The 26,325-nt window shown below is 42.4% G+C and overlaps 1 protein-coding gene across 1 annotated transcript; it reads right to left on the bottom strand.

Annotated features, from left to right (window-relative positions):
• Positions 1-745: 745 nt before the first annotated feature.
• LOC137299276 (trafficking regulator of GLUT4 1-like) lies at positions 746-21,636 on the bottom strand. Its single transcript, XM_067967941.1, has 3 exons — positions 21,196-21,636; positions 8,031-8,163; positions 746-1,479 (listed from the first exon to the last, which is right to left on the bottom strand). Exons 1-3 carry the CDS (start codon positions 21,613-21,615, stop codon positions 1,469-1,471), a joined length of 564 nt encoding a protein of 187 aa, XP_067824042.1. The 5' UTR covers positions 21,616-21,636; the 3' UTR covers positions 746-1,468.
• Between the last annotated feature and the right edge of the window lie 4,689 nt (positions 21,637-26,325).

The following is a 26,325-nucleotide window of genomic DNA, read 5'->3' as shown; positions in this document are numbered from 1 at the left end:
CATGCTTCGATTGTGAAATGCACACTGCTGTAACATTACAGCAAATATCCACTTCAATTCTTTAGGTGGGAAGGGGGGTAAAATTTAATTAATGGTGGGGGGGGGGCGGGATTTAATTGTACCAACTTTGAGAGTGGCTTTAACAAATTACTGCAATTAAATCACTTCCAAATGTTGCTTAAATAAGTGTGTAATTAAGTAAAAAATAAATAAGCTTAGATTTAACTCCATGTGAAATCCTCTATATAACAACTTAATTTATTTAACTTGACATATCTGTGTGACTAAGTGCGTATGTGAATTTTATTGGAACTCCTCAGCCAATCAGAATGTATTTAATTTTAATCACTCCAAAAAAATCAATTTGCCTGCTCCAGAAATGATATTTTCAGAACTGTTGTTTTGGCCAGTCCCTAACTCTTATATATCAGCAAAATAAATTAGGTAGAAAGATTGATTCATTTGTAGGTCATTTTTCAGCTTCAAAAAAAACCCTTCCTTTTAAAATGACAAAGAGTTACTCTTATTCAATAAGTCCCTTGAATTGCACTTTTGAGTTTAATCATCCCTCAATATATTGCCAAGTAACGGTCCTGTAGCCCAGAGATTGCTCCTCAAGTACAATCAATCATTTTGTGAAAATGAAAAAAAAATTAGAAAGAGCTAAAAAATTTGGACAACACTCATTCTTTTGGCGAATACACCCACAAAAACAAGTATAATACAACGAACTATATGACTAATAAATCTGCACCCACGGATACCTCAACCACTTAACTCAATCACAATACGTTCATATTCCGCATGCAAGTGGTAATTTTTTTTTCATCAAAAGTACAAAATCCTTCTATTTACCGAAATTAGTCTCTCAATCCCCAGTAACCAATGGTATAAATGTTGGCACTGTTCTCAGTTCCAATTTCTTCAATTCTCAGCTTTTCTCCATTTCTTTTACTATACGATTCATTCTTTGCCACTGGCAGGTTTTAGCTCCATAGAGAACACGGTGTCCTTTTTGTTTGGTACAAAAAAGGACAAAATCACAGTGCTCATTTTAAGAGTTCTTGTGTAATACATGGAAAAGGGTTTGTAATCATATTTTCTAAAATGGTAAGAAGTTTCTCTGCTTCCAGGCGCATGCACTTGTGCCATTCCTAACATCAAGGATTCTGCAGAGGTGTCCTCTTCAATTTTTTCAGGTATCTCATTGGAGTAGACAGAGTAGCTTTGAATTCTGTTGTAAGACATCAAGGGGTTCAGCGGAAAGTAATGTTGTTTCCAGCACTCGTTACGCTGAGGTGGAAGTGATGCACATTGAGCTAAATTGGAATGGCTAGGTAGCTCTTGGTGAAGACCCTCCATCTTGTTCTGGAGTTGATAAACTGGATTTTCCATAAAGAGACAGACTTCATCCAGATAAGTCCCAAAAGGATCTAATCCAAAACCCTCTTGTGATGTGGCATGTTTTCTACACGCCAACTGAAAGAAACATAAAGAGGACATTAGAAGTTACTCAATAAAATATGTTCTAACTTACTGATTCATATGTGTTTCTAATAACTTTCTGTTGGTTATATTGAGAATGATGGTATGGTGGTAATTTAATAGAGGTTCAGATGGGATCATAGGTTATGAGATTAAATTTCAAAGGGGACAAAAGCTGTTTTCTTTAGGAGAGAAAAAAATACATGGAAAAAGACACAACTGGGTTGTTGAAATCATGATTGGAGGCTGAATCACCCGAGACCCTCACTACTGCTGCTCGGTTCCCCAGGCACATGTTTTTGAAATTGGAAGCTGAATGTAAAACTGTTGGGAGCTGTTTTTAGTGAGTGTTCAGGGGACAGCCTCAACGAGTCCTGGCAGGTTTACATTCGAATTGCAGCTGGGTGTGCAAGACTCAGCACAACGTAAAACCGTTTCAAGGGATGGATGTGAAGAAGAACCACAGCATACGAAGAGACGTGATCAAATGACAAGACGGCCTCAAGCAGAGCGTGGTTTTAAGGAGTAATTGCTTCATACTTCATGGTATTAACATGGAACAGTCTACCACCTAGCATGTGAATGTGGAATGTCATGGCACTGAGCCATGATGTCACGGCCACCACAGGCACAGCACATTTAGCAGCTCCATCAAGACCCAGTTAAAAATGGGTCCTCTGGCCCACTGGGCTCAAAGGAAACCCGGTTTAGCTTTCAGTGCCGCCAGCTCCAGCGGCGTAAGGACAACATAAAGAGATATTTTGCTTAGTCTCTGTGAATAGAATGATCCTTGAAATCACATGCGATCTATCTTTAAAATAAACTAGCATGTGATGTGTGTGTATAATATTATGAAAATGATTTCCTCTGTTTGCTATTTGTGGTGAAATCATAGACAAGGATATAAAACACAAGAAATCTTCCCCATGTACTGTTAGGTAGGTGGTTTTATTCAGTTTTGGATCTGTTTTTATGCTTGTATCAGCTCCATGGTTTTGATGTGCACACTCCAGTGTTAGCCACTGAGATGCCATTACTTCAAATTTAATTAAGAAATTTTGCTGAGTGCAAAATGTATTCTGTTGTATTAGAATTAATGGGAGAAAGGACTTTAAATCCATCGTATCCACAGCATTTAAGTACTTCCCTCTTAAATGCTACGAAAAAAGTCACAGATTGTCTCCTCTGTGAGAGAAGACATTCTTCATCTGGTGTAAAAGCAACTTCATGGAGACCTGTCACGTTGGCTCTCCTGGGTAATAAGAGTAGCTGAGATGACGTATCGCACAGGTTTGTTTCTGGCTGGATCCCACTGACCCGCGCACAGATCAGCGTTCATCCCACTTCTGGATGCTGATCTCAATGCTCAAATGTAAATGGAACATTTAGGGCTCGATTTTAGGAGCGTGTTTCCGGCGGGTTCCCAGCGGGGTGGCCCCGAAAATCCCGATCTCCGGTCACGTGACCGGATCGCGACGAAATCCCGGCCACTTCCGGGAAACCGCGCTGACGTGCGGGGCTGCGCGCGCAAGCCCCGCTGGTGGGAATCCCGCAGGCAATTAAAGCCAGCGGGGTTCCACTTGAGAGTACTTACCTTGCTCGTTGTGGTCAGTTAATGAGCTGAAGCAGCTGTCAAAAGAGGAAGTGTGGGATTTTAGGTTCAAGGCAGTGAGTTTCCCACACTGGGGGAAACAGTCTCCCTCCAACCAGGCGTGTTGCAGCCAGCAGCCTGTGGCAGGTGCCAAGGTGCGCTCCACGGGGTAGAGCCCTCACCCACGCAGGAGGCCACCGCGTCACATAGGGCAACCCCTGCCCTCCACCACCCCCCGCCAAGCCAGAGGACAGACCGACACGAAACCGCAGCCCCAGTCCGAGGAACCACCCACCCACCCTGCACAACCCCTCAGACCAACACCTGCCAGTTGGGTGGTGTGTGGAGACCCTCGGAGGACGAAGAGCATGACCAGCACCAGCAGCCTCGCAGTCCACGCCGTCCGCCGCAGGGACGTGGATTCCCCCAACACGGTGTTGTTGCACGCCCACCTGCACAGCAGGAGGGAGGGCTACCGCAGAGAGAGACGCGTCGCAGAGGGCACTACCCTCGCCACAGGGTCCACAGACCGAGGCGCAGCTCCCCGGACCTCTCCGAGCAGCAGTGCACAGGGAGGCGCAGATTCGCTCGACATGTAGTCGTGGAGATCTGCAGCCTCTTTCATGCCGAGCTGCTCCTGGCTGGCCCCAGCACCAACTGCTTACCTGTCGCTGGCAAAGTCACCACTGCCCTCCACACCTTCTCCGCATCCTTCCAGGGTGCAGCCGGCTACACCGCCGATGTCTCTCAGTCGTCTGCGCGGACGAGCCCTGCAAATACACCTGCACCTACTCTGCAGTAACACGATGGGTGGCATCAGTGGTGGGTCCTCATAGTGATACCCAGGAGCGGGCATTATTGGACACAACGGACAGGATTCGCGGAGACATGGCAGTGGTGGTGTCAATATAATGTGTGCTGTTTGTTGCTCTGAAATTCAATATGGGTAACACCCATGACAAACCCTCAGACACCCTTGTGCACCCCCTTCATGCTGACGAGACGTTTGCCTTACGCTGCCTACTGCACATATGTGATGCATGCCCTGTGGCTGCAGCACAGGTGGTGGCAGGTTGAGTGAGGCTGGCCGTGAGGGAGATGCACGAGAGGGTGAGTATGGGATGGAGCAATGAGATTGTATGAGGAGTGGGTTGCGTGTTAGTGGCAGGGTGAGTACTGGCGAGGTGAGTAGGTGGAGGTAAGATGAGGATGGGGTGTGAGTGGGTATGAAGGGTGATGTGACAGAATAGTGTTGGCGGTGCCGAAGGAGATGTGGGGTGGGGGCAGTGTTGTGGCAGACGGAGTGTAGGGGAAAGACTTCGTCTTCTCACTGCGGCTGACCTACTGCGGTCATTGCAGCGCCTCCTGCACTGTATGCAGGTGGGCGATATGTTGGTGGCGCAGGTGACCCCCTCTGCCACCTCGAGCCAGGCCTTCTTGGTGACAGAGGCAGGCCGCTTCCTCCCGCCCGCCGGGGGGAAGATCTGTGTCCTCCCCCTCCTCCTCACCCCATCTGATGATACCTGGGGTGAGGCATCATTAAACTGGGAGCAGCCTTCCCCCTGGGCTGCTCCATGCTGCAATTTGTCCCATTGGTTGCAGCATCTGTCAGTGGAGGACTGCCCCTTTAACTAGAGAGCCTCCAGCTGACAGATCGTACTGCGCATGCGCAGCCCGCCCGACGCGCAGACCAGCGCCGTGGACCCCGGAAGAGCAGGTAATTGATTCCTATTAGTGTGTTGCCTGCTACGATCGCGCGGGCAACCCACTAATTTCGCCGAGCGTGTTGACCACGCTCCCGTAGGACCACCCGCTGGGAACCCGCAGGCCTGCTAAATTCAGGCCCTTAGTGTCAGTTGGATGTTCTGGCAGTGCAGTGTGAACTTTCACTGACAACAAAGGGGCAGCTTTTGTTTATGAGCTTTCAGAGGACACCGTCTCAAGTCGGTTGTCATAAACAGCACAAGATCTTATCATCTCGTTCTCCTTTCTGCCAATTCCCACAACTGTTTGACTAATGAGACTGCCTGAGGATGATATCTTGCAATACTTGCCTGAAACTTCCCTAACATATGGTGCATGTCTAATATCTTCCTGTTACATTGCTTGATTGATAAAATCCCAACACTAGCGTTGCTCATAGTTCAAAATCAGAACAATATTGGTTCAGAGTACACTGGTAAATGGGAATGAAATAGTTAAAACATCCTTTCAATTTTAATAAAATTAAATCTTTATCAAAATGTTTCCACGGGACACTTTGCAACTCCATGGCAATGGTAGTAAACATATAAATCAAATAAAACTAACGCTTTCTGCATTAAAATAATAAGTAGGTAGAGCAGAAATCTTCTGGAAAAGGCACGTCAAGGCAATTAAATCTTGCTTTGTTCTCTCTGTTGCTAGAGATTGAAAAACTCCAAGTGTCCTATAATACCTTACGATCATCTGTCGAACTTGGGAAAACTGACAACTGGAGAACACAGCCATCTTGAATCTGCTTTGTGTTGTCACCTAAGGCAATGCATTTGCTATTCCCACTTCATTGTTCCCACAAAACAAGCACAGTGCTCAGAAAAAGGCCTTTGTTCAAAACAGCAACCAAACCAGTGAGCAGCTGTTACTACAGACCAATATCAGATGCAATTTTTAAGTTGCAATCCAATCACAGCACTCAGAAAAGATCCATTGCTCAAGACACAACAGGCAATTTTTAAAGATCTTCTATGGCGTTGCTCGCAATAAGGTGCCAGATCTGATGTTTTGGCATCCCTATGAGCACACAGATGTTTTTAGTTCCATTGATTTATCTCCCTTACAGCAGTGAGAAACTATAGGACAATTTTGTAACAGCAAGGATGCCCAAGCTATGGCCCTAAGGCCACTTGCATCCCAAGCCCAGTCAAGTTGGTCCTCAAAGCCTAAGCACCTTAGTCCTGTTGCACTTATATTTCTTACTCACTGGCTAGTCTTGTTTGAATTTTGTCAGCCTGGGAGATTGGGAAGGATGGTTTGTAATGCTGTTGCCCCGTCTGTGAATTGAACTTAAATCAGAATATGAAGTTCTGTCGCTATCAGCAACTTGAGACATAGGAAAATTAACTGAAACCTTGATATGTGACTCCCCCAAAGCTCCATCTTATGCACCTATGTAATCCATAAAGATAAAAGCTTGGACACTTTTGTCATAGAATACAATTCCACTTAAAGAATGACTTTAAAAATAACATTGTTTTTCAGAATTTGATCGTTGATTGACCAACAGGAGCAGTTTGCATCTTCTCAGTTTCTACGCACCTCTACCTTTTAAAAAAAAGTGTATTCTCAGGATGTGGACGACACTCACAAGGCCACATTTATTACCTATGCCTAGCTGCCCTGATATGTCGTGGGCCGTCTCCTAGAACCACTGCAGTACTTGTGGTGATGGTGCTTCCACAGTGGTGTTAGGTAGGACACTCCAGCATTTTGACTTGCAACGATGAAGGAATGGCTACATACGTTCAAGTCAGCATGGCGAGTGACTTAGAACATTTTGCAGATGATGGTGTTGTTGCTTTTGTCCTTTTTGATGGCAAAGGTCATGGACCGGGAGGTACTGTCAAGGTAAGCCTGGAGAGATGCTGAAATTCATCCTATAGACCGTACATACTGCAGCCACAGTGGTGGTGGAGGGGGAGGATGTTTAGTTCAGTAGCAGGGTGCTGATCAAGCAGACTACTTCGTCCTAGGCAGCAAGTTGTTGCAGCTGCCGCCATCCAGGCAAGTGGTGAGTATTCCATCACATTCCTGATTTGAGCCTCATAGATGGCAGAGTAGCATCAAGGGGTCAGAAAGTGAGCCACTCGTCTCAGAATATCCAGCCTCTGCCCTGCTTTTGTAGCCGCAGTGTTGATACGGCTGGTCCAGTTAATGGGCACCCCAGGACATAGATGGTGCTGGTGCTATTGAAGCTCAGGGGGTGGGTGTTTGGGCCTTTTCTTGTTGGAGATGGTCATTATCTAACACTTATGTGGCACAAATGTTACCTGCCACTTGTCAGCCCAAGTCTGGATATTGTCCAGGTTCTGCTGTAGACTGGTATGGGTTCGATTATCAGACAAGTTGTGAAACAAGCTGAATCTTAGACTACTCTGTCTCATGTAATTCAAAACTCTTGTTTTTATTTCTTAATTTGCATCATTTAACCTGTTGATACAGAGTTTTAACTTTAACATTGTAATCACACTCGGGAGCTAGTAACCCTGGAAATATTTTCCATATTCCAACAATATATGGCTTTATGTGGCCTAATGGTTTGCAATGGTGTTTCTCTGCTTTTTTGACATGAAAGGAACAAGACAAAAACTTTTAAATACAAATAAAATGTAGCAAGTGGGAACAACAAAATATCCAATGGTTCCCTATGAAATAAGTTTCCCATGTCTATCTGGAAGATATTCAGTCGGCCTCACTCAAGCAAATTGAATTGCTGTTCGGTTAGTGGTGAGTATCCTCCATATATATCTACAGTAAACAGAGCAACTAAGATTTATAACAAAAAACAGTTCTAGCATTTTTATGAGGATTTGTCTTCTGCTGTTGCATACATCCCAAAATGATTACAAGTGGTGAAAAATAATTCAGTGACTTGTTAAATACAGTGCAGTGAAGGACAGTTATAATGACAAACATTCTGGGGAAAACAAAACTGTTGGATGTGAAATGTATATTCATGAAATTGCGATAATTATCAAGTACCAAAGTGTAATCTGAGTTATCATTTGATTCGGGTTTTCACCCCCTCAGTCTAAGGTTTACAACATTACATTTCAATTCTACAAAATTATTTGAGATTAATCTGAGCAGCACAGCATGGCTGTTGTATTTCCCTTAATATTAAATATAATGCTAATTCTATATATAAAAAAAGAACTGTTACATATACACACTGTCTCAGGTGTGCACCACTTACCTGCATGGTGGACCACACAGTAGATGATTATGATGAGTGCCCCCAGGACTATTGCTACAATACTCAGTAATCTGGCGAGACGTCCCAGTCTCCTGGCGCCATCCACGTCCCCTTGTTGTAAACTGTTTCTGGACTATCGGTGAATAAATAAAAACAAATATTAGATTTTTAAAAATACATTTCAAATGGCGAACATCGAGTCTACAGCACAGAAACAGGCCATTCGGTTCAACTGTCTATGCTGGCGTTTATCCCCCACATGAGTCTCCTCACTTCCCTGCTCCATCTAACCCTATTAGCATACCCTTATATACCTTTCTCCCTCGTGTGCTTATTTAGTTTCCCTTTAAATGCATCTATGTTATTTGCCTCAACTACTCTATGGGTAAAGAAGTTTCTCCTGAATTCTCTATTGGATTTATTAGCGACTATTTTATATTTATGACCTCTAGTTTTGAAGTCAACCATAATTGGAAACATTTTCTTTACGTCTACCCTATCAAACCATTTCATTATCTTAAAGACCGCTATCAGGTCACCCCTCAGCCTTCTCTTTTTTGAAGAAAAGAGCCCCAATCTGTTCAGCTTTTCCTGATAAGTATATCCTCTCAGTTCTGGCATCATCCTTGTGAATCTTCTTTGCACCCTCTCCAATGCCTCTATATTCTATCTATAGTGTGGAGACCAGAACTATGCGCAGTTATCCAAATGTGGTCTAACCAAGGTTTTGTACAAGTTTAACAACTTCTCTGCTTTTCAATTCTATATGAACCCCAGTGCTTTGGTTTGCCTTTTTTTATGGCCTTATTAACCTGCATCATTGCTTTTCGTGATTTGTGTATCTGTACCCCTAGATCCCTTTGCTCCTCTATCCCATTCAGACCCTTATTATCCAAGCAGTATGTAGCCTCCTTATTCTTCCTACCAAAACATACCACCTTACACTTAGCTATATTGAAATTCATTTGTCAATTACACACCCATTCTGCAGGTTTATTAATGTCCTCTTGCATTTTGACCCGTTCCTCCTTTGTATTATCTACACACCCCAATTTGGTGTTGTCTGCAAATTTTGAAATTGTACTTCTGATTCCCAGGTCCAAATTGTTAATGTAAATTGTGAACAGCAGTGGTCCCAGCACCGATCCCTGTGGAACATCACTTCCCACCTTTTGCGAGTCTGAGTAGCTACCTTTAACACCTACCCTCAATTTTCTGTTTTGTAGCCAACTTGCTATCCATTCCACTACATGTCCCCTGACTCCACACGCTCTGGCCTTAGTCATCAGTCTACAATGAGTCTCTTATCGAAGGCTTTTTGAAAATCCAAATATATTACACCTATTGCATTACCTTTGTCCATTCTTTCTGTTACTTCTTCAAAGAATTCAATAAGGTTGCTCAAGCATGACTTTCTCTTCTGAAATACGTGTTCACTATTTTATTTTTGTTTTCTAGTTGTTTTTCTATTATATCTTTGAGTAAAGATTCCATTACCATTCCTACCACGTTAAGCTAATTCATCTATCATTCACTGGACTAGTTCTATCTCCCTTTATAAATATGGGAACCACATTAGCTGTCTGCCAGTCCTCTGGCACTGTTCCCTTTTCTAATGAATTTTTATAAACATATTTACTGTCTCTTCCCTAAATTTGTTTAATATTCACGGATGCAATCCATTCGGACCAAGGGTTTTATCCTCCCTAAGTTTGATTAGTTTATCAATTATCTCCCCCCTTTCTATCTTAAATGTTTTTATATCTTTTTTGATCTCTTCTTCCAGTGTCATGCCCACCTTGTTAGTCTCCCCGGTAAATACTGAGGCAACGTAGGTATTCAATATTTGTCCTCTCACTGTCATTTCCTGTGAATTTATCTTGTGCATCCCTTAGTGTCCCCATCCCTATCCTGATTTTTCTTTTGTTATTTATTTGTCTGTAGAATACTTCAGTATTTCTTTTTATATTCCTTGATAATTTAATTTTGTAGTTCCTCTTTGCTTTCCTAATTGTTTTTTGACTTCTTTCCTAACCTCTTCGTATTCCCTTTTGTCATCCTCTCCTTTATTGTCTGTGTCCTTAGTGTATGCCTTTTTCTTTAGTTTCAATTTTACCCTTATCTCTTTATTCATCCGTGGTGTTTCATTTTTGGTTGGATAGTTCTTGTTTTTTAGAGGAATATATTTCTCCTGAACTCTATTGATTACCATTTTAAATATTTTCCACTGCTGTTCTATCTCTTTGTCAATTTTTTTTCCAGCATACCTTCCCTAGTCCCACTCTCATCCCCATAAAATTAGCTTTTTTCCAATCTATTACTTTGGTCTTTGTCTCATATTGTTCTCAATCATTATTTTAAACCTTATGATGTTATGATCGCTATTGCCTTGATGTTCTCCTATGCTTACTTCTCTTATCTGCTCCGGTTCATTTCCCATTACGACATCCAGCAGTAATTCCTCCCTTGGGCTTCTCACATACTGCGTAAGACAAGAGTCCTGTGCACACTGGAAAAACTCCATTCTCTTTTCCCCTTTCCCTACCTCTTCTTGCCACTTTATTTGGAGGTAGTTGAAATCTCCCCTGATTACTATTCGATGATTTCATAGATTTGCCTACATATTTCATCCTCAACTTCCCTTCCACTATCAGGTGGTCTGTAAAATATACCTATTAACATGATTGATCCCTTCTTATCCTTTGTCTCAATCCATATGGATTCTGTTTCTATCTTAATATTACTTATGTCCCTTCTGTTGCCACTATGTTGTCTCTAATTAGTACAGCGACCCACCCCCTTCTTCCTTCCCTATCCTTTCTAAATACGTTATATCTTGCAATATTCAACCAGGTAAAGAATAAGGGGATCATACATGGTCAGGGAACAAATACAGTTATAGAACATAAGTACAAAATGACTGTTAAAAATAAAGTAATGGGAACAATCATTAAAACAAATTAATTTGCCTGTACAGCAATGTGTATAGCATCTGAAACAAAACAGGGGAACTGGAGGCAATAATTCGTAGCGAGGAGTCAGATGTGGTAGGGAAAGCTGAAACATGGCTACATAAAGAACAGAACAGATGCTATACACATTGCTGTACAGGCAAATTAATTTGTTTTAATGATTGTTCCCATTACTTTATTTTTAACAGTCATTTTGTACTTATGTTCTATAACTGTATTTGTTCCCTGACCGTGTATGATCCCCTTATTCTTTACCTGGTCTGACCTTTACTCTCATTTCCTATTTCTTTTATCTTCAGACTTATGTTTTCCTCACCTGTCTTACTAGTTTACAGTCCTATCAACAGCCCTATTTATCCTTTCCACTAGGACACTGGTCCCATTCCGGTTCAGGTGGAGCCCGTCCCATCGGTACAGCTCCTTTCTGTCCCAGTATTGGTGTCAGTGTCACATGAAATGGAACCCCTCCTTCCCACACGTCTTTAAGCCACGCAGTCACCTTCCTGATCTGTCTATCCCTATGCCAATTAGCAGGTGGCTCACATAGTAATCCTGAGATTACCACCCATGAGATCCTGTTTTTTTAATTTAGTTCCTAACTCCTGATATTCTCTTAGCAGGACATCCTCTCTTTTCCTCCCTATGTCATTGGTCCCAACATAGACCACGACAACTGGATCTTCCCCCTCCCTTTCCAAGTTCCTCTCCAGTTGTTCCAAGATATCCTTTAGCCTTGCACCAGGTAGGCAACACACCTTCCTGGGCTCTTGGTCATGACTGAAGAGGACGCTGTCTATACCCTATGACTACAACATTTCTATTCTGCTCCTCCCCCCCCCCTTGGACTGCCTCCTGCTCCACGGTGCCATAGTTAGCATTCTGGCGGTCCACCCTGCAGCCAGCATCCTTATCCTCACAGATAGCAAGCGCATTGTACCTGTTGAATAGAACCAGTGTCTGCAGAAGCTCCTTTTCTCCCTCTCCTTGGTTCTCCTTACCCTGCTGACTTATGTGTCGGAGTGTCTCTAACTCGCACTCCAGCTCAAGGACTCCGAGCTGGAGTGACTCAAGGCAGAGACATTTCCTGCAGACTCGGCAATCGGGACAGTGGTGGCACATTCCAAATTCTTACCACTCTTTGGGTAAAGAAGTTTCTCCTGAATTCCCTATTTGATTTATTAGTGACTACCTTATATTTATGACCTCTAGTTTTGGACTCCCCCACAAATGGAAACATTTTCTCTACGTCTACCCTATCAATCCCTTTCATTATCTTAAAGACCTCTATCAGGTCACCCCTCAGCCTTCTCTTAGCCCTAGCCTGTTCAGCCTTTCCTGATAAGTATATCCTTTCAGTTCTGGTATCATCCTTGTGGGTCTTTTTTGCACCTTCTCCAATGTCTCTATATCCTTTTCATAATATGGAGACCAGAACTGTGCACTCCAAATGTGATCTAACCAAAGTTCTGTACAAGTTTAACATAATTTCTCTGCTTTTCAATTCTATCCCTCTAGAAATGAACCCTAGTGCTTGGTTTGCTTTTATGGCCTTATTAGCCTACATCGCTACTTTTAGTGATTTGCGTATTTGTACCCCTAGATTTTTTTAAAATCTCTTTGCTCCTCTATCCCGTACAGATTCTTATTATTCAAGCAGTATGTGGCCTCCTTATTCTTCCTACCAAAATGTACCACTTCACACTTATCTATATTGAAATTCATTTGCCAATTGCACGCTCATTGTGCAAGTTTATTAATGTCTTCTTGCATTTTGAGGCATTCTTCCTTTGGATTAACTATCCCCCAATTTGGTGTCGTCTGCAAATTTTGCAATTGTACTTCAAATTCCAGAGTCCAAATCGTTAATGTAAATTGTGAACAACAGTGGTCCCAGCACCGATCCCTGAGGAACACCACTTCCCACCTTTTGTGAACCTGAGTAGTTACTCTTAACCCCTACTCTCTCTTAGGATTAGAGGGGAGCTGAATTTTTTTTTTCACCAGAGGGTGGTAGGGGTCTGGAACTCTCTGCCTGAAAGAGTGGTAGAGGCAGAAACCCTCAACTCATTTAAAAAGTACATGGATGTGCACTTGAAATGCCGTAACCTACAGGGCTACAGACCAAGTGCTGGAAAGGGGAATTAAGCTGTATAGCTCTTCTTTGGATGGCACGGACACCTTGGGCCGAATGGCCTCCTTCTGTGCCGTAACTTTCTATGATTCGAAACAAGTCCAACAGGTAATATGTTCTTGTCAAAGCACAATCTTGAAGGGTATCCAGTATCTATAAGGGAATGAGAGGTGAGGAAGGAAAGAATTGTAAAACTGTTTAATCTTGAATTATCTTTGTAGCCACTTAAATATTTTTTTTTAAAAGGCTTATTAATTTATTTTACACCAGTCAATGAACATTAATATTATAATGTCCCCTTAATAATTATATGCTTGTCAATTTCATGTCAATTGATTTTAAAACATTTTACATGGACCAGTGATCACCCTACACTGGGATTGATTTTAGAAGCAAGACTAAATGGATCGGTGTAATATAATTGAAAAGGAATGGAAACCTTCAAAGTAAATGGAATTTATATTATAACAGAACCTCAAAGGGGGTTCCTTATAATTGTATTTTTCTCAGAAATGTCATTACTGTATAGCTTATAAAGGATTAGAAAAGAAGCTACCAGGATAAAAAAATTGTAAAATGTTATGATTTTCCAAACAAATTGCAAGTGGTTTACAAGACTGATAGATAATTGATTTCTGAGAATCTTTGCAACTTAACATAAGGAACGGAACTGCCTTTGGGATAATACGAAGCCCTGTTAGAGATTCATCAAGCCTTCCAGCCTCTTCCTGGATTTACAATTGCAAAAAAAAATTGATTGATTATAATTTAAAATTGCCCTACAACGAGACTGGCCTCGTGATCTGAGCTGTCATTCTCCTGGTGATTCCCTGCTTCTCGGGATGGCACGGGGATTGAGGCGTAACATCTTTACGCCTGGCTGAATGTTCCTGCTGCTCAGCCTGCTGTCTGTATTCTTTATGCGGCATTTCTTAGATAGAACAAAGACATGTATTCAAATCATCAAGTCACTTTCATTTTAAAATTAGACTTGGAGAATTTTTAAGGAATCACCAAGTGGAGGTTCAATCTGTACAGAAGGACATTAAGTGTTTTTACAAGCTGCAAAATTACTGTTATTCAATGGAATATATTCTGATGTATATAATGCTCATCTCTATAGACTGGATCCTCAACATCTTAAAATTACTAACAGTGTGATTTCCAAGTATACAAAAATGATTCGTGATTAGGTTGGTCTGCAGAACTTCTCTCTGGACCAGAAATGCTACACACATTACCGCAGCAGGCTGAGCAGCCTGGGAGCATTCTGTCAGGCACGAAGATGCTATGACTCAGTACCTCGGCCTCCCTAGTAGAAGGGAATGACCAGGGAAATGATGGCTCCGTCCATCAAGGCAGTCACAGTGTAGAGAAATTTTAAAATGTTCACTTTAAACTCAAGAATTTTTTTTAAAATCTGCAGTTATGTTAATAAGATAGCTCTTAGATCAGGCCATTATAGAGGCTTACTATGGAGTATTTCTTTAAAAGGGCACACCTATTTTCCCAAGTAGAATGTTCGTGAGAACCAGATGGTTCAGTGGGTTATAACAAGCACTGTGCTTTCACCTCTGGGTTGTGAATTTCAATCCAGCCCAGACTGATAGGGTGAAAGTCTCGAATAGCAAAAGAGTCTTAAGTAAAATATGTTTATCTGTTCTCAAACCATAGCCTAATGGGTACAAATTCACAGCATAAAACTCAGCACCAAATCGGCAATCTCAAACAAGCCACTGGGATATTTGGTGTGCGCAATGCAAATATCATTCTTTAGTGGAATATTTTTGGGTCATAAAAAAGCCTTATCCTCGAACCCATGTTGTACTTAACTTCGTGTTGGATAGTGCTAGAAAGTGGAAAAGTGAATTTTATATCCCAACACTGACATCCTTGATCTTAATTTGCTCAAAGTCTCACACTGCCTTTCAGTTTCTTATTGGTAAAAAAAATACGACAACAACAACTTGCATTTATATAGTGCCTTTAACGCAATAAAAAGTCCCAAGGTGCTCCACAGGAATGATTTTCAAACAAAACTTGACACCGAGCCACATTAGGAGATATTAAGACAGATGACCAAAAGCTTGGTCAAAGAGGTAGGTTTTAAAGAGCATCTTAAAGGATGAGAGGTGGAGAGGTTCAGAGAGGGAATTCCAGAGCTTCGGGTCTAGGCAGCTGAAGGCACGGCTGCCAATGGTGGAGGGTTTAAAATCAGGGATGCGCAGGAGGCAAGAATTGGAGGAGCGTAGAGATCTCGGAGGGTTGTAGGGCTGGAGGAGGTTACAGAGATAGGATGGGGCGAGGCCATGGAGGGATTTGAAAACAAAGATGAGAATTTTAAAATCGAGGCGTTCCCGGACTTGGAGCCAATGTAGGTCAGCGAGCGCAGGGGCGATGGGTGAACGGGACATGGTGTGAGTTAATATACGGGCAGCAGAATATTGGGTGAGCTCACGTTTATGGAGGGTGGAAGGTGCGAGGCCAGCCAGGAAAGCATTGGAATAGTCAAGTCTAGAGGTAACAAAGGCAAGGATGAGAGTTTCAGCATCAGATGAGCTGAGGCGGGGCTGAGACGGGCAATGTTACAGAGGCGGAATTAGGCAGTCTTGGTGATGGAGCTGATATGTGGTCGGAAGCTCACCTCAGGGTCAAATAGGTCGCCACGGTTGCATATGGTCTGGTTCAGCCTCAGACAGTGGCCAGGGAGAGAGATGGAGTCAGTGGCTAGGGCACAAGAGTTTGCGGCAGGGACCAAAGACAATGGCTTTGGTCTTCCCAATATTTAGTAGGAGGAAATTTTTGCTCATCCAGTACTGGATGTCAGACAAGCAGTGTGACAAATCAGAGACAGTGGAGGGGTCGAGAGAGGTGAGGTGGTGATGAGGTAGAGTTGGGAGTCGTCAGCGTACATGTGGAATCTGACGTGTTTTCGGACGATGCCGCTGAGGGGCAGCATGTAGATGAGAAATATTCTTATAAAGCAGGATGCCCAAACAACATGGCTTCATACAGAAATGTTGCCAGCGCAGTGTATTGGGGATATCAATGTGGTGTGCCAAATGGTAGTAGGATAAAACCACAGTAATCAGCAGCTGGTGAGTGTCCTTTCTCAACCAAACAGTCATAAGGTGCAAGTGATTTTACCACAAGTTAAACTTGGAAAACAAGGCAGCCTGTGCCTCTCTGGACCATTTTGATAGAGCTGGTCAGACAAAGCCCCACACTGTCAGTAGCCTGGGAGCAGGTAACCTCACCGAACTCTCAATTGGGAATGGTGTTTGCTGCAAGTAGGCCTTTAAAAGAGGAAGGAGGCAAAAGAAGCAAAATGGGGAGTTCTTATAAACAGTTTTTATACGACTGATTACAGGAGTTTTGTTTTACTGTATGTTGGTATCTTTAGTTGAATTTATCTTGTACTTGAAGTAAAATTTTGATTTATTAATGTCAGATACAAAATGATTGCAGCTGGTGATGAGAAAGGGTGTGGTATGTTTGGCAAAGGCCTAAAACACTATGCATTAGAGATTAAATCAGGAGTGGATGATGCAGCCGGTTATTACAGTAAATCAATACACATTCATTACTGTAACATCACTTGAACCAAGTAGTCTGGTTTAACAGTTTTGCACTTCCTTGCAAATTGTTAGAGATTGGAAAAGAGCTGCAGATCTGCATTATCAGTTCTGTTGCTGGGAGTGTGCTACAGGATAGCAAGAGCTTCAATAGTGACCATGGTATTAGATAACAGGTGGGCTTAAAGGAGGGTTTCTGACTGGCTGAAAAATATTATCGAAACTCCTGTGAACAGAGATTCACTCAGCCTCAGCATTATTGATTTGTTCAGTATAAGGACTGTACAGTCAGAATGATCAACAAAACCACTGGGGTTTAAAAACAATGAATGCAAATAGTTAATTCTAAAGGTGACAATGGACTTGATGCCGTATTGTTTATGCAGGATTTGGCACGCTGGGGCCAACAGCAGTTCTTAACTCCACAACAGGATCCCTGGTGTGCTAAAATCCCCAGTGATCCCTGGATCACCTTCTTATTACTAACTGCTCAGATTAGAATACAATTAATTATTAATCAAGATGTAATTAAACAAAAGTGTAAGTTTGTTTTTAACTATATGTAACAATATGTTTAATTCTACAAACATATCATAGAATCATTACAGCATAGAAGGAGGCCATTTGGCTCATCGAGCCCGTGCCAGCTCTTTGAAAGAGCAATCCAGTTAGTCCCATTCTTTCCCCGTTGCCCTGCAAATTTTTTCCCTTCAAATATTTATCCAATTCCTTTTTGAAAGCCACGATTGAATCTGCTATTTTAAGTTGCAGAACACAATTGTATTTTTTCCACCCAACTTTTCCTCCTCTTCCATCCTCTTCTGAAGGCATTTGATTCCTTGATAGAGTAGAGTTCCACAAACATAGACCAGCCTCTAGTATCTTACATTTTAACTCAATGAAGTGCCTTGGCAATCATCAAGCTATTCGACCACGAGGAGATCACAGCCTAGTCTTCCAGTGCACACTTCAGGGGTCATGGGATAGCAATTAGGAGCAGGAGTCCTGGTGGGGTTTCCCCCTCCCTAATCCAGGGACATTAAGGCTAATTGTAGTGCCTGAAACTTTCCAAACCTGAAATGGGCAATCCTATCAGCCAGAAATGATTCTGTTTTGTTGACGGTGAGGAGCAAGCATTGTTTGTACATTACCACATCTTTGTCCTCTATGACCCAATAATAATTACTTCCTCACTAATATGATTATAAAATTGTTAAATTTAAAATGCTGTAAAATTCATCCCTATACTTTTACTGACAGCTGAGGAACATTCAGCATATTTGCTTTATTATGGGTAATATGTATTTAATTAACTTTCACTTTAACTTGTAGGTTCAATTTAATCACCCACAGACAGCTCAGAAAAATGTAAACATCTGAGCAATTGATTCATCTATAGGTCAATCCTTAAAAAGGTTTATATCTGTGGTCAGAAGTCAGTTTATAAACATGAGGTTACATTACATTTTAAATGGTACATTTTTACTTCAATAGGAAATTGTCAGCCTTTATTGTGCACCTGCCTTTAGGCAAAGTAAACAGAAACCATAATAAGCTTCAATTGTCATGTATCTTGTAACTAAACCAGTCACATTACGCCAACTCTTACCCTGTGGTATCTTTGAAATGCAGTGTTGAATTGGGTAATGCAGTGTTTTATAGCCAGAATCACATATACTGTCTCTGTAAGCAACTATCAGAGTTAAGGGCAAATCAATAAAGGGTGCATCAATGAGTAACTATTCCAAGCACAGTATTCCAAATTTTCCATATTAAACTCCATTCAATCCTGCTAAACAGAACTGCTGAACTAACTAGTTTCTTCACTGACAAGTTTCATAAAGAAACAGCAGCACATTTTAGACATTTAATCAGATTTGTGTCAAATATATTTTTGTAAAAGAAAAAAAGACTGGATAAGTACTTTCTATCCCCCAATCCCCTCTTTTGAAAATAAACCCAACTATCTACCAGCCTTTAGATGTTTGCCAGGTAATTTTAGTTTTGTGGAGTCCGGCCACTTTGAGTCTCTGTTGTCCCCCCGAGTCACTCTCGCGATGTAGCAACCCATAGCTGGAGGGAATGAGTCCGAAACCACCTGGATTGGGAAAGTAACTACTGACTGGATACACAGCCAGTGTTAATTTTATGTGAGATTGGGTGGCATCTGACCAGCATTTGTGCTGAGCACTGACTCCCACTAAAATGATGTGAAGATGCCGGTGATGGACTGGGGTGGACAAATGTAAGGAATCTTACAACACCAGGTTATAGTCCAACAATTTTATTTTAAAATTACAAGCTTTCGGAGATTATCCCCTTCGTCAGGTGACTAAAATAACTTAAGTGCTCTGGGACCCAGACGTACTTCCTAACTCACATAATTAGAGAACCTTGGCAGGGGTAAAGTAGAAACCCGTAATAATGGCTCGACAAATCTAAATAGACCCTGAAAATATTTCCTACAAGACATTCATATCTTATTTTTTGAGACAAATTGATGAATACGTTGTACGGAAACAATTGCTTCTCCTTGTTCTGTTATTGTTTGCAAGTTTCAATTGTTGAATGGGTAATTAAACTTAAGCCGGGGAAAGAGGAGCAAAACAAACAAAGGAAAATATTACAAAAATAAAAATTCAATTCAACCTAGTAAGTCAAAAACAACCTAATCAGAATTGTGTCCTCTTCCCCCAGTTCTCCTAAGACGTTGATTCTTGTTGGGGTACGGTTCCATGGGCATGTGCAGCCCTCCAGTATCTCATCTAAGTCCCTATTTACCAGGCGTGAGCCTAGAGACTGAGTAGCAGCTTACTTTTCTAACGCAGGGAGCCCAATCCTGCCCTCACCCAATGTTCACACAGGCTCACTTTCTTTTTTTTTGGGGGGGGGGGTCATTGGATGGGAATGACGAGCAGGAATCCTGGTTGAATTTTCTCATCCCTGGACTAGGGGCCCCAAGGCCAGTTACCCCACCTGCTGAGATTGACCGTATTCACAGCCAACAGGCACTTCTACACTAGTGCATGTTCAGTTCGGATTCTGGGAGAGCTGCCTTTATGTCGCCAAATCTCTTCTGGTGGCAGAATTGGAGACCCATATTTTTTTTAAAAACTCATGGTCAGTTTAAAGGCTCAGGGGGTTGGCTGATGGACTCCCAGAATCCGGAGTCACCAAGAGCCAACATAAAAACGCCTTCCGCGCCAATATGAGGAGAGCTCCCGAATTGCGGTCTTTACGGACGTGACTGTAGAACAGACCCACGCCCCACCCTACCACTGAACTCATCCCTAGTTGGAAACTGGACCATCTGATGTGCCAGCCGGCCCAGTTTTATTTACATTGGCCGGCGCCGTTAACACTAAAAGAACCCCACAAATGCTGCTTTGTGTTTTTTCAATTACACAGCCGCAGTGACAGAAGAGTCAACAGCAGATTTAATCCGCATCGCCACCCCCTCAGATACACGACCTGCGGTTGACCTGAATTCGGGTTCCAGCGACTCCCTCCCTCCCTCACTGCAGCTAAAAGCTGCCGCGGTTCGTTCATTTCTCAACTGGTTGTGCCGGACTGACACACACTGTCTTTTATTTTGTTGTCCTTTCTGTATTAAAAAAATGTAACGATCGCTGTATCTTGTCCATTTTATTATCCTTATTTTTCAAAATCTACACACCAGATGGCCAACGTAAAACAAAAAGCGCGCTGGTGTTAACTTGGGCACAATTTCCCTCGCCGGCTTTTGCTGACAAAACACCTCCGTTCTTCCCGCAAAGAATTTCTTCCGATTCAAATTTTCTACCGAAAAGGGGACACTTTTAAAGGGAAAGTGATTATAATCTTGGGAGATCTCAAATGTGTTTCCCACTTCGTTGACATTCTTCCCAGTTTAAAATGAGAAGTTTCCTTTTTTAGCCCCAGTACTGTGTCTTTATTTGTAAAGACCCGGGACTCCCGTTGTTTCATTACATTATCCTGTTGGTGGCGGCTCTTTAAGTGGGAATACCTCCCTGTTTCCTCAGTTTCCCAGCAGGGACATCGCTTCAGATATTTTCTCAAGTGCCGATGACATCTTCTAGACTGCCCACTGCTCCCAGTGCACCAGCTCTCAGAAGTAGTGCACAAATGTTTCATTTCATATCCCTCTCTATCACACTTGTAAACTACAGTATCTACAAATGTGGGCATTTTAAGACCCAGTTGCTTTCTCCCCCATTAGATGGGCTCATCGGAGAACGACTGGATTTGCCATGAGTTTCCCAGGCAAGTACAGACCTGATCAAATCACCACTGCTTGAACAAAACTTAATGGGACTGCACTGAACACAAAAGTGGAGTACAGATGAGGTACATGCAAATCTCAGTAAAGCAAAATGCTAAAAAAAAGCCCAAGTGCCTTGACAAACCAAGAGCATTTATTAAGATATAACTTTATTTTGTTTTTTCCTGATATATTTAGAAAGTTGCAGAAATAGCTGTCCACTTACCATGATAGAATAGACAAGTGCCACGATATTGATGGGCCACATAGGGCAGAAACAGGACATGATGGCCAGGATCAGGTAATCCCTGGGCCGGGACTGGTCCCGGGCGTTGGTTGTGGTCGTGAACGATGCTCTGCCCAGACTCGCCCGGGATGGGGTCGCAGGAGGGACGCCTATCTTAGACATTGACTCCGAAGATAAGTATTGCATGTTGTGGCCATTCGGCTCCGTCTCCGTCTCCAGCTCCTTCCCCGTTCCACTCGGCAGGCTAACGGTGAACGACTTGGAGTTTTTGATCCCATTCTCCAGGTTGCCATCAGAAGTGGTGAGAAGCTTTTCCGTCTCCTGGTGGTCCTTGGGCAAAGCCGTGTCACCAGATCTGCCCAAGTCCTTCTCAAACTCGATATCCGTGTTTAGTGCCATCTTTCCCCCTTTACTCGCTCAAGAAGTGCCAAATGTGTGGAATGCGTTACAATTTCATCCTCGGGGGAAAAAAAAGTTATTTTTTAAAAAATGGTTTTAAGAAAGCTTGCCTGAAAGGTTAAGAGTGGTCAAAGTAGATTGCCAGATAAAGGATGGAGACCACCCTCCCTCCAAGAAATGCATCCACCAGGCTTCTTTCTCACTGAAGCAGTACCACACTCTGCGTGGAGACACTGGGATCCCGCGCATCAGACAAACCCGAGGAGATGTCGTGGATTAGTCCATTCATATTTATCAGCATAAATAGCATAGCATGTTAGGAAGGTCATCTCCCTAAAACTCGACAGTGGAACGCTTTGCCCTCCTCCTGTTCTCCTATTCGATTCAACTCCGAGCCACTTTTTAATCGGATTCGACGGTTCAAGTAATAGAATTAACTTCACGTGTCTATCGTCCTACCTCCCTGTGAATGACTTTGCCCAAAAGCTTTATAACCAGCAGCCAGCGAATGCAGTTTGCCGCTCCTTCATTTGCCGTACCATAGGGAATAGATACATTTAAAGCAGGCATCTCTCCGACTCCGTGCTCTCCTTATTACACATCCTCCCCCACTCTCAACACTTTTATTGCTCTGTGCATAATTCATACAATTGTATTTGCAGTGACGCGGAACATCCATTAAAAAATATAATCGATTTAACAAATAACTTCCGCTAATGCATTCGGATAGGTAGGATCTGTTTAAAAACAAATCGTTTTAACTAGCTGCGAAACAAAATATTATCCTGAACTTACCTGCTGAAAGTCGGGTTTAATGCGAAATAAGTAACGATTTATTGCATCGAATTGTAAATGCCCTTATTTGATGTATACTTGTTAAACACTCGAATTAGTTTGGCCTGATTGACCACTATTCCGGATTAAAGTAATAGATTGTAGTTTTGCAGACAATAATATTCGAAATCATATGTGAAAAGGTATAAGATTGCGACATCTATCGGAGTGATTTGAATTGAAAATAAACTATTCGTCCACTCAAGTTTTCTTCACTCCGGTATGGGCTTTGGGCTATAACAGGTCAGGGTCGGTTGGTTGAGTTATTCCCACTGAAAATAAATTGTAAATTGCTTCAGTTGATTGTTTAATCCTGGTCTGTCATGCCTCATTCTCCTTGCGCTCTCTGCAGATGATCACTCGCACCTTCATTGCGTTTCCTCTCCGGCTCCCTCCATGGAACATGGTTCTGTTCCCACCCGTTCCAATGTAGCCAACAATGGATTCTCCTCCTGTCCACACACAAATATCTCGTGTGCTCCAACATTCCATCCCTTGACCCCTTCCTAATCCTCATTCATATGTTGCCACTTGGCATCTGTGACCAGCTTTCATATGTACAGTAGCCAGCTCTCCACCACCAACGTTGATTCCACAACTGTAGTTGTGCTGTCCAGCCATCCAGCTGCCAGAATCCCTGCATCTTAGCCCCTGATCTCACCCCCTTACTGGATGCCCACTTAAGCTGATCCCAATGGTGTACAACCTCAGTGTCCTGTTCAATCATAAACTGAATTTCAAACACAGCAAAATCCATCATTAAGACTGCCTACATTCATCTCTGTTTTAATATCTGTCTCTAGATGTACTTCATCCCACTGTTGCTGAGACCCCTATTCCTGCTTTTGTCTATAGACTCAACTCTTCCAACGCCCTCCTCATCCAGAATGCTACTACTTGCATCTTATCCCGTAAAAAGTCCCACTCACCTATCACCCCTGTCCATGCCACCTCCATTATGTCCCTATTTCTTAGCATATAATAAAGAACGTGTATTTATATAGCAACTTTCATGACCTCAGGGTGGCCCAAAGTGCTTCACTGCCTATTAAATACTTTTGAAATGTAGTCATTGTTGTAATGTAGGGAAATGCAGCAGCCAATTTGCACACACAAAGTTCCCACAAACAGCAATTAGATAATTGACCAGATAATCTGTTTTTTAATGATGTTGGTTAAGGGATAAATGTTGGTCAGGACACTGGGAGAACTTCAAATAGTGCCATGGGATCTTTTACATCCACCCGAGAGAACAGACAGGGCCTTAATTAATGTCTCGTGAAAAATGGCATCTCCTACAATGTAGCACTCCCTCAGTAGTGCATCAAAGTGTTAGATTTGATTATGTGCTCAAGTCTCTGGAATGAGGCTTGAGTCCACAACATTCCACCTCACAGGCAAGAGTGAGCCAAGGCTGACACCAAATATTGACATCAAATCCTCATCTTCATCTCCAAATCCTTCCACCAACTTGCTCCCCCCTAGCTCCACAACATCCAACTCTACATTGCCTGTGCTCTCCATGCTTCCATCTCTACTGTGCGATTTCCCCTCTCCCACAGCTCTACGATTAGCAGCAGAGCTTCCAGTTATCTTGCTCCCACACTCTGTAATTTTCTCCTTAAATCATTTGTCTTGCTATATTCTCTCCCCAAATTCAAAAACCTCTTAAAAACCTACCTCTTCCACAGTACTTTGAGCTACTTCCCCTAATTTCCCTTCTGCAGCATGGGTTGAACCCCTAACTGTGAAGCACTTGGGGACATTTTGCTATGTTAACGGTGCTATTTAAATGTAAGTTGTTGCTTAAGAGGCAAGTGGTCTTGGAATAAATAAATGGTTGGTGCTGCAGCTAGGCAAAGCTTGCTCCACTTAATACGCAGTGTGAACACAACCAGAATAGCACCAGTCATCTCCATTAAAGAAATAACTTGAATTTATTTAGCACCTTTCACATCCTCAGGACATTCCAAAGCACATTGCAACAAATAGATTTTAAAGTACAATCATTGTTTTTTTGTAAATTGTAAACAATTTTACAACACCAAGTTATAGTCCAGCAATTTTATTTTAAATTCACAAGCTTTCGGAGATTTTCTCCTTCCTCAGGCAAATGTTTCAAGAGCTCCTTTTGCCTGAGGAAGGAGAAAATCTCCGAAAGCTTGTGAATTTAAAATAAAATTGCTGGACTATAACTTGGTGTTGTAAAATTGTTTACAATTGTCAACCCCAGTCCATCACCGGCATCTCCACATCATGTTTTTTTGTAGGCAAACACCAGCTAATTTGCAAAAAGCAAGATCCCACGTACAGCAAATTAATGAATGACTAGATAATCTGTTTTTGGTGGTGTTGATTGAGGCAGAAACATTAGCTAATATACTGCAAGAACTACCTACTTTTCTTCGAAAATCATGCCATGGGATCTTTTATGTCAGACAGGGCCTCAGTTTAACATCTCAGTTGACAATTTTGATGAGGTAACAGAGAGGGTCGATGAGGGCAATGCGGTTGATGTTTTGAATATGGACTTCCAAAAGGCGATAGATGAAGTGCCGCATAATAGGCTTGTCATCAAAGTTGAAGCCCATGGAATAAAAAGGGCAGTGGCAGCATAGATACAAAATTGGATAATGACAGGAAGCAGAGAGTAGTGGTGAATGGTTGTTTTTTTGTCTGGAGGGAGGTATATAGTGGTGTTCCCCAGGGGTCGGTACTAGGACCACTGCTTTTCTTGATATGTATTAATGACTTGGACTTGGGTGTACAGGGCATAATTTCAAAATTTGCAGATGACAGAAAACTTGGAAGTATAGTGAATAGTGAGGAGGATAGTGATAGACTTCGAGAAGACATAGACAGGCTGGTGGAATGGGTGGACACAAGGCAGATGAAATTTAATGCAGAAAAGTGTGAAGTGATACATTTTGGTAGGAAGAACGAGGAGAGGCAATATAAACTAAAGGGTACAATTCCAAAATGGGTGCAGGAACAGAGAGATCTGGAGGTATATGTGCACAAATCTTTGAAGGTGGCAGGGCAGGTTGAGAAAGCAGTTAAAAAAGCATACAGGATCCTGGGCTTTATAAATAGTAGGCATAGAGTACAAAAGCAAGGAAGTTATGTTGAACCTTTATAAAACACTGGTTTGGCCACAACTGGAGTATTGTGTCCAGTTCTGGACACCACACTTTAGGAAGGATGTGAAGGTCTTAGAGAGGGTGCAGAAAAGATTTACTAGAATGGTTCCAGGGATGAAGGACTTCAGTTACGTGGATAGACTGGAGATGCTGGGGTTGTTCTCCTTAGAGCAGAGAAGGTTGTGAGGAGATTTAATAGAGGTATTCAAAATCATGAAGGATCCAGACAGAGTAGGTAGAGAGAAACTGTTCCCATTGGCGGAAGGGTCAAGAACCAGAGAACATAGATTTCAGGTGATTGGCAAAAGAACCAAAGGCGACAGGAGGAAAAACGTTTTTACACAGCGAATGGTTAAGATCTGGAATGCATTGCCTGAGGGGGTGGTGGAGGCAGATTCAATCGTGGCTTTCAAAAGGGAATTGGACAAGTACTTATAGAATCATAGAATCATAGAATCATAGAAGTTACAACATGGAAACAGGCCCTTCGGCCCAACATGTCCATGTCGCCCAGTTTATACCACTAAGCTAGTCCCAATTGCCTGCACTTGGCCCATATCCCTCTATACCCATCTTACCCATGTAACTGTCCAAATGCTTTTTAAAAGACAAAATTGTACCCGCCTCTACTATTGCCTCTGGCAGCTCGTTCCAGACACTCACCACCCTTTGAGTGAAAAAATTGCCCCTCTGGACCCTTTTGTATCTCTCCCCTCTCACCTTAAATCTATGCCCC

The sequence above is a fragment of the Heptranchias perlo genome, chromosome 28 (assembly GCF_035084215.1).
Source record: "Heptranchias perlo isolate sHepPer1 chromosome 28, sHepPer1.hap1, whole genome shotgun sequence".
NCBI lineage: Eukaryota > Metazoa > Chordata > Chondrichthyes > Hexanchiformes > Hexanchidae > Heptranchias > Heptranchias perlo.
Note: the sequence above shows the minus strand (reverse complement) of the source record. Positions and strands in the feature narration are given on the sequence as shown.

Excerpts from the sequence above, each read along its gene's own strand:
- LOC137299276 (XM_067967941.1), bottom strand. The coding sequence starts at position 21,615 with ATGGCACTAAACACGGATATCGAGTTTGAGAAGGACTTGGGCAGATCT. Across the intron at positions 8,164-21,195 it reads CACTTGTCTATTCTATCATG|TCCAGAAACAGTTTACAACA; the intron begins GTAAGTGGACAG and ends ATTCACCGATAG.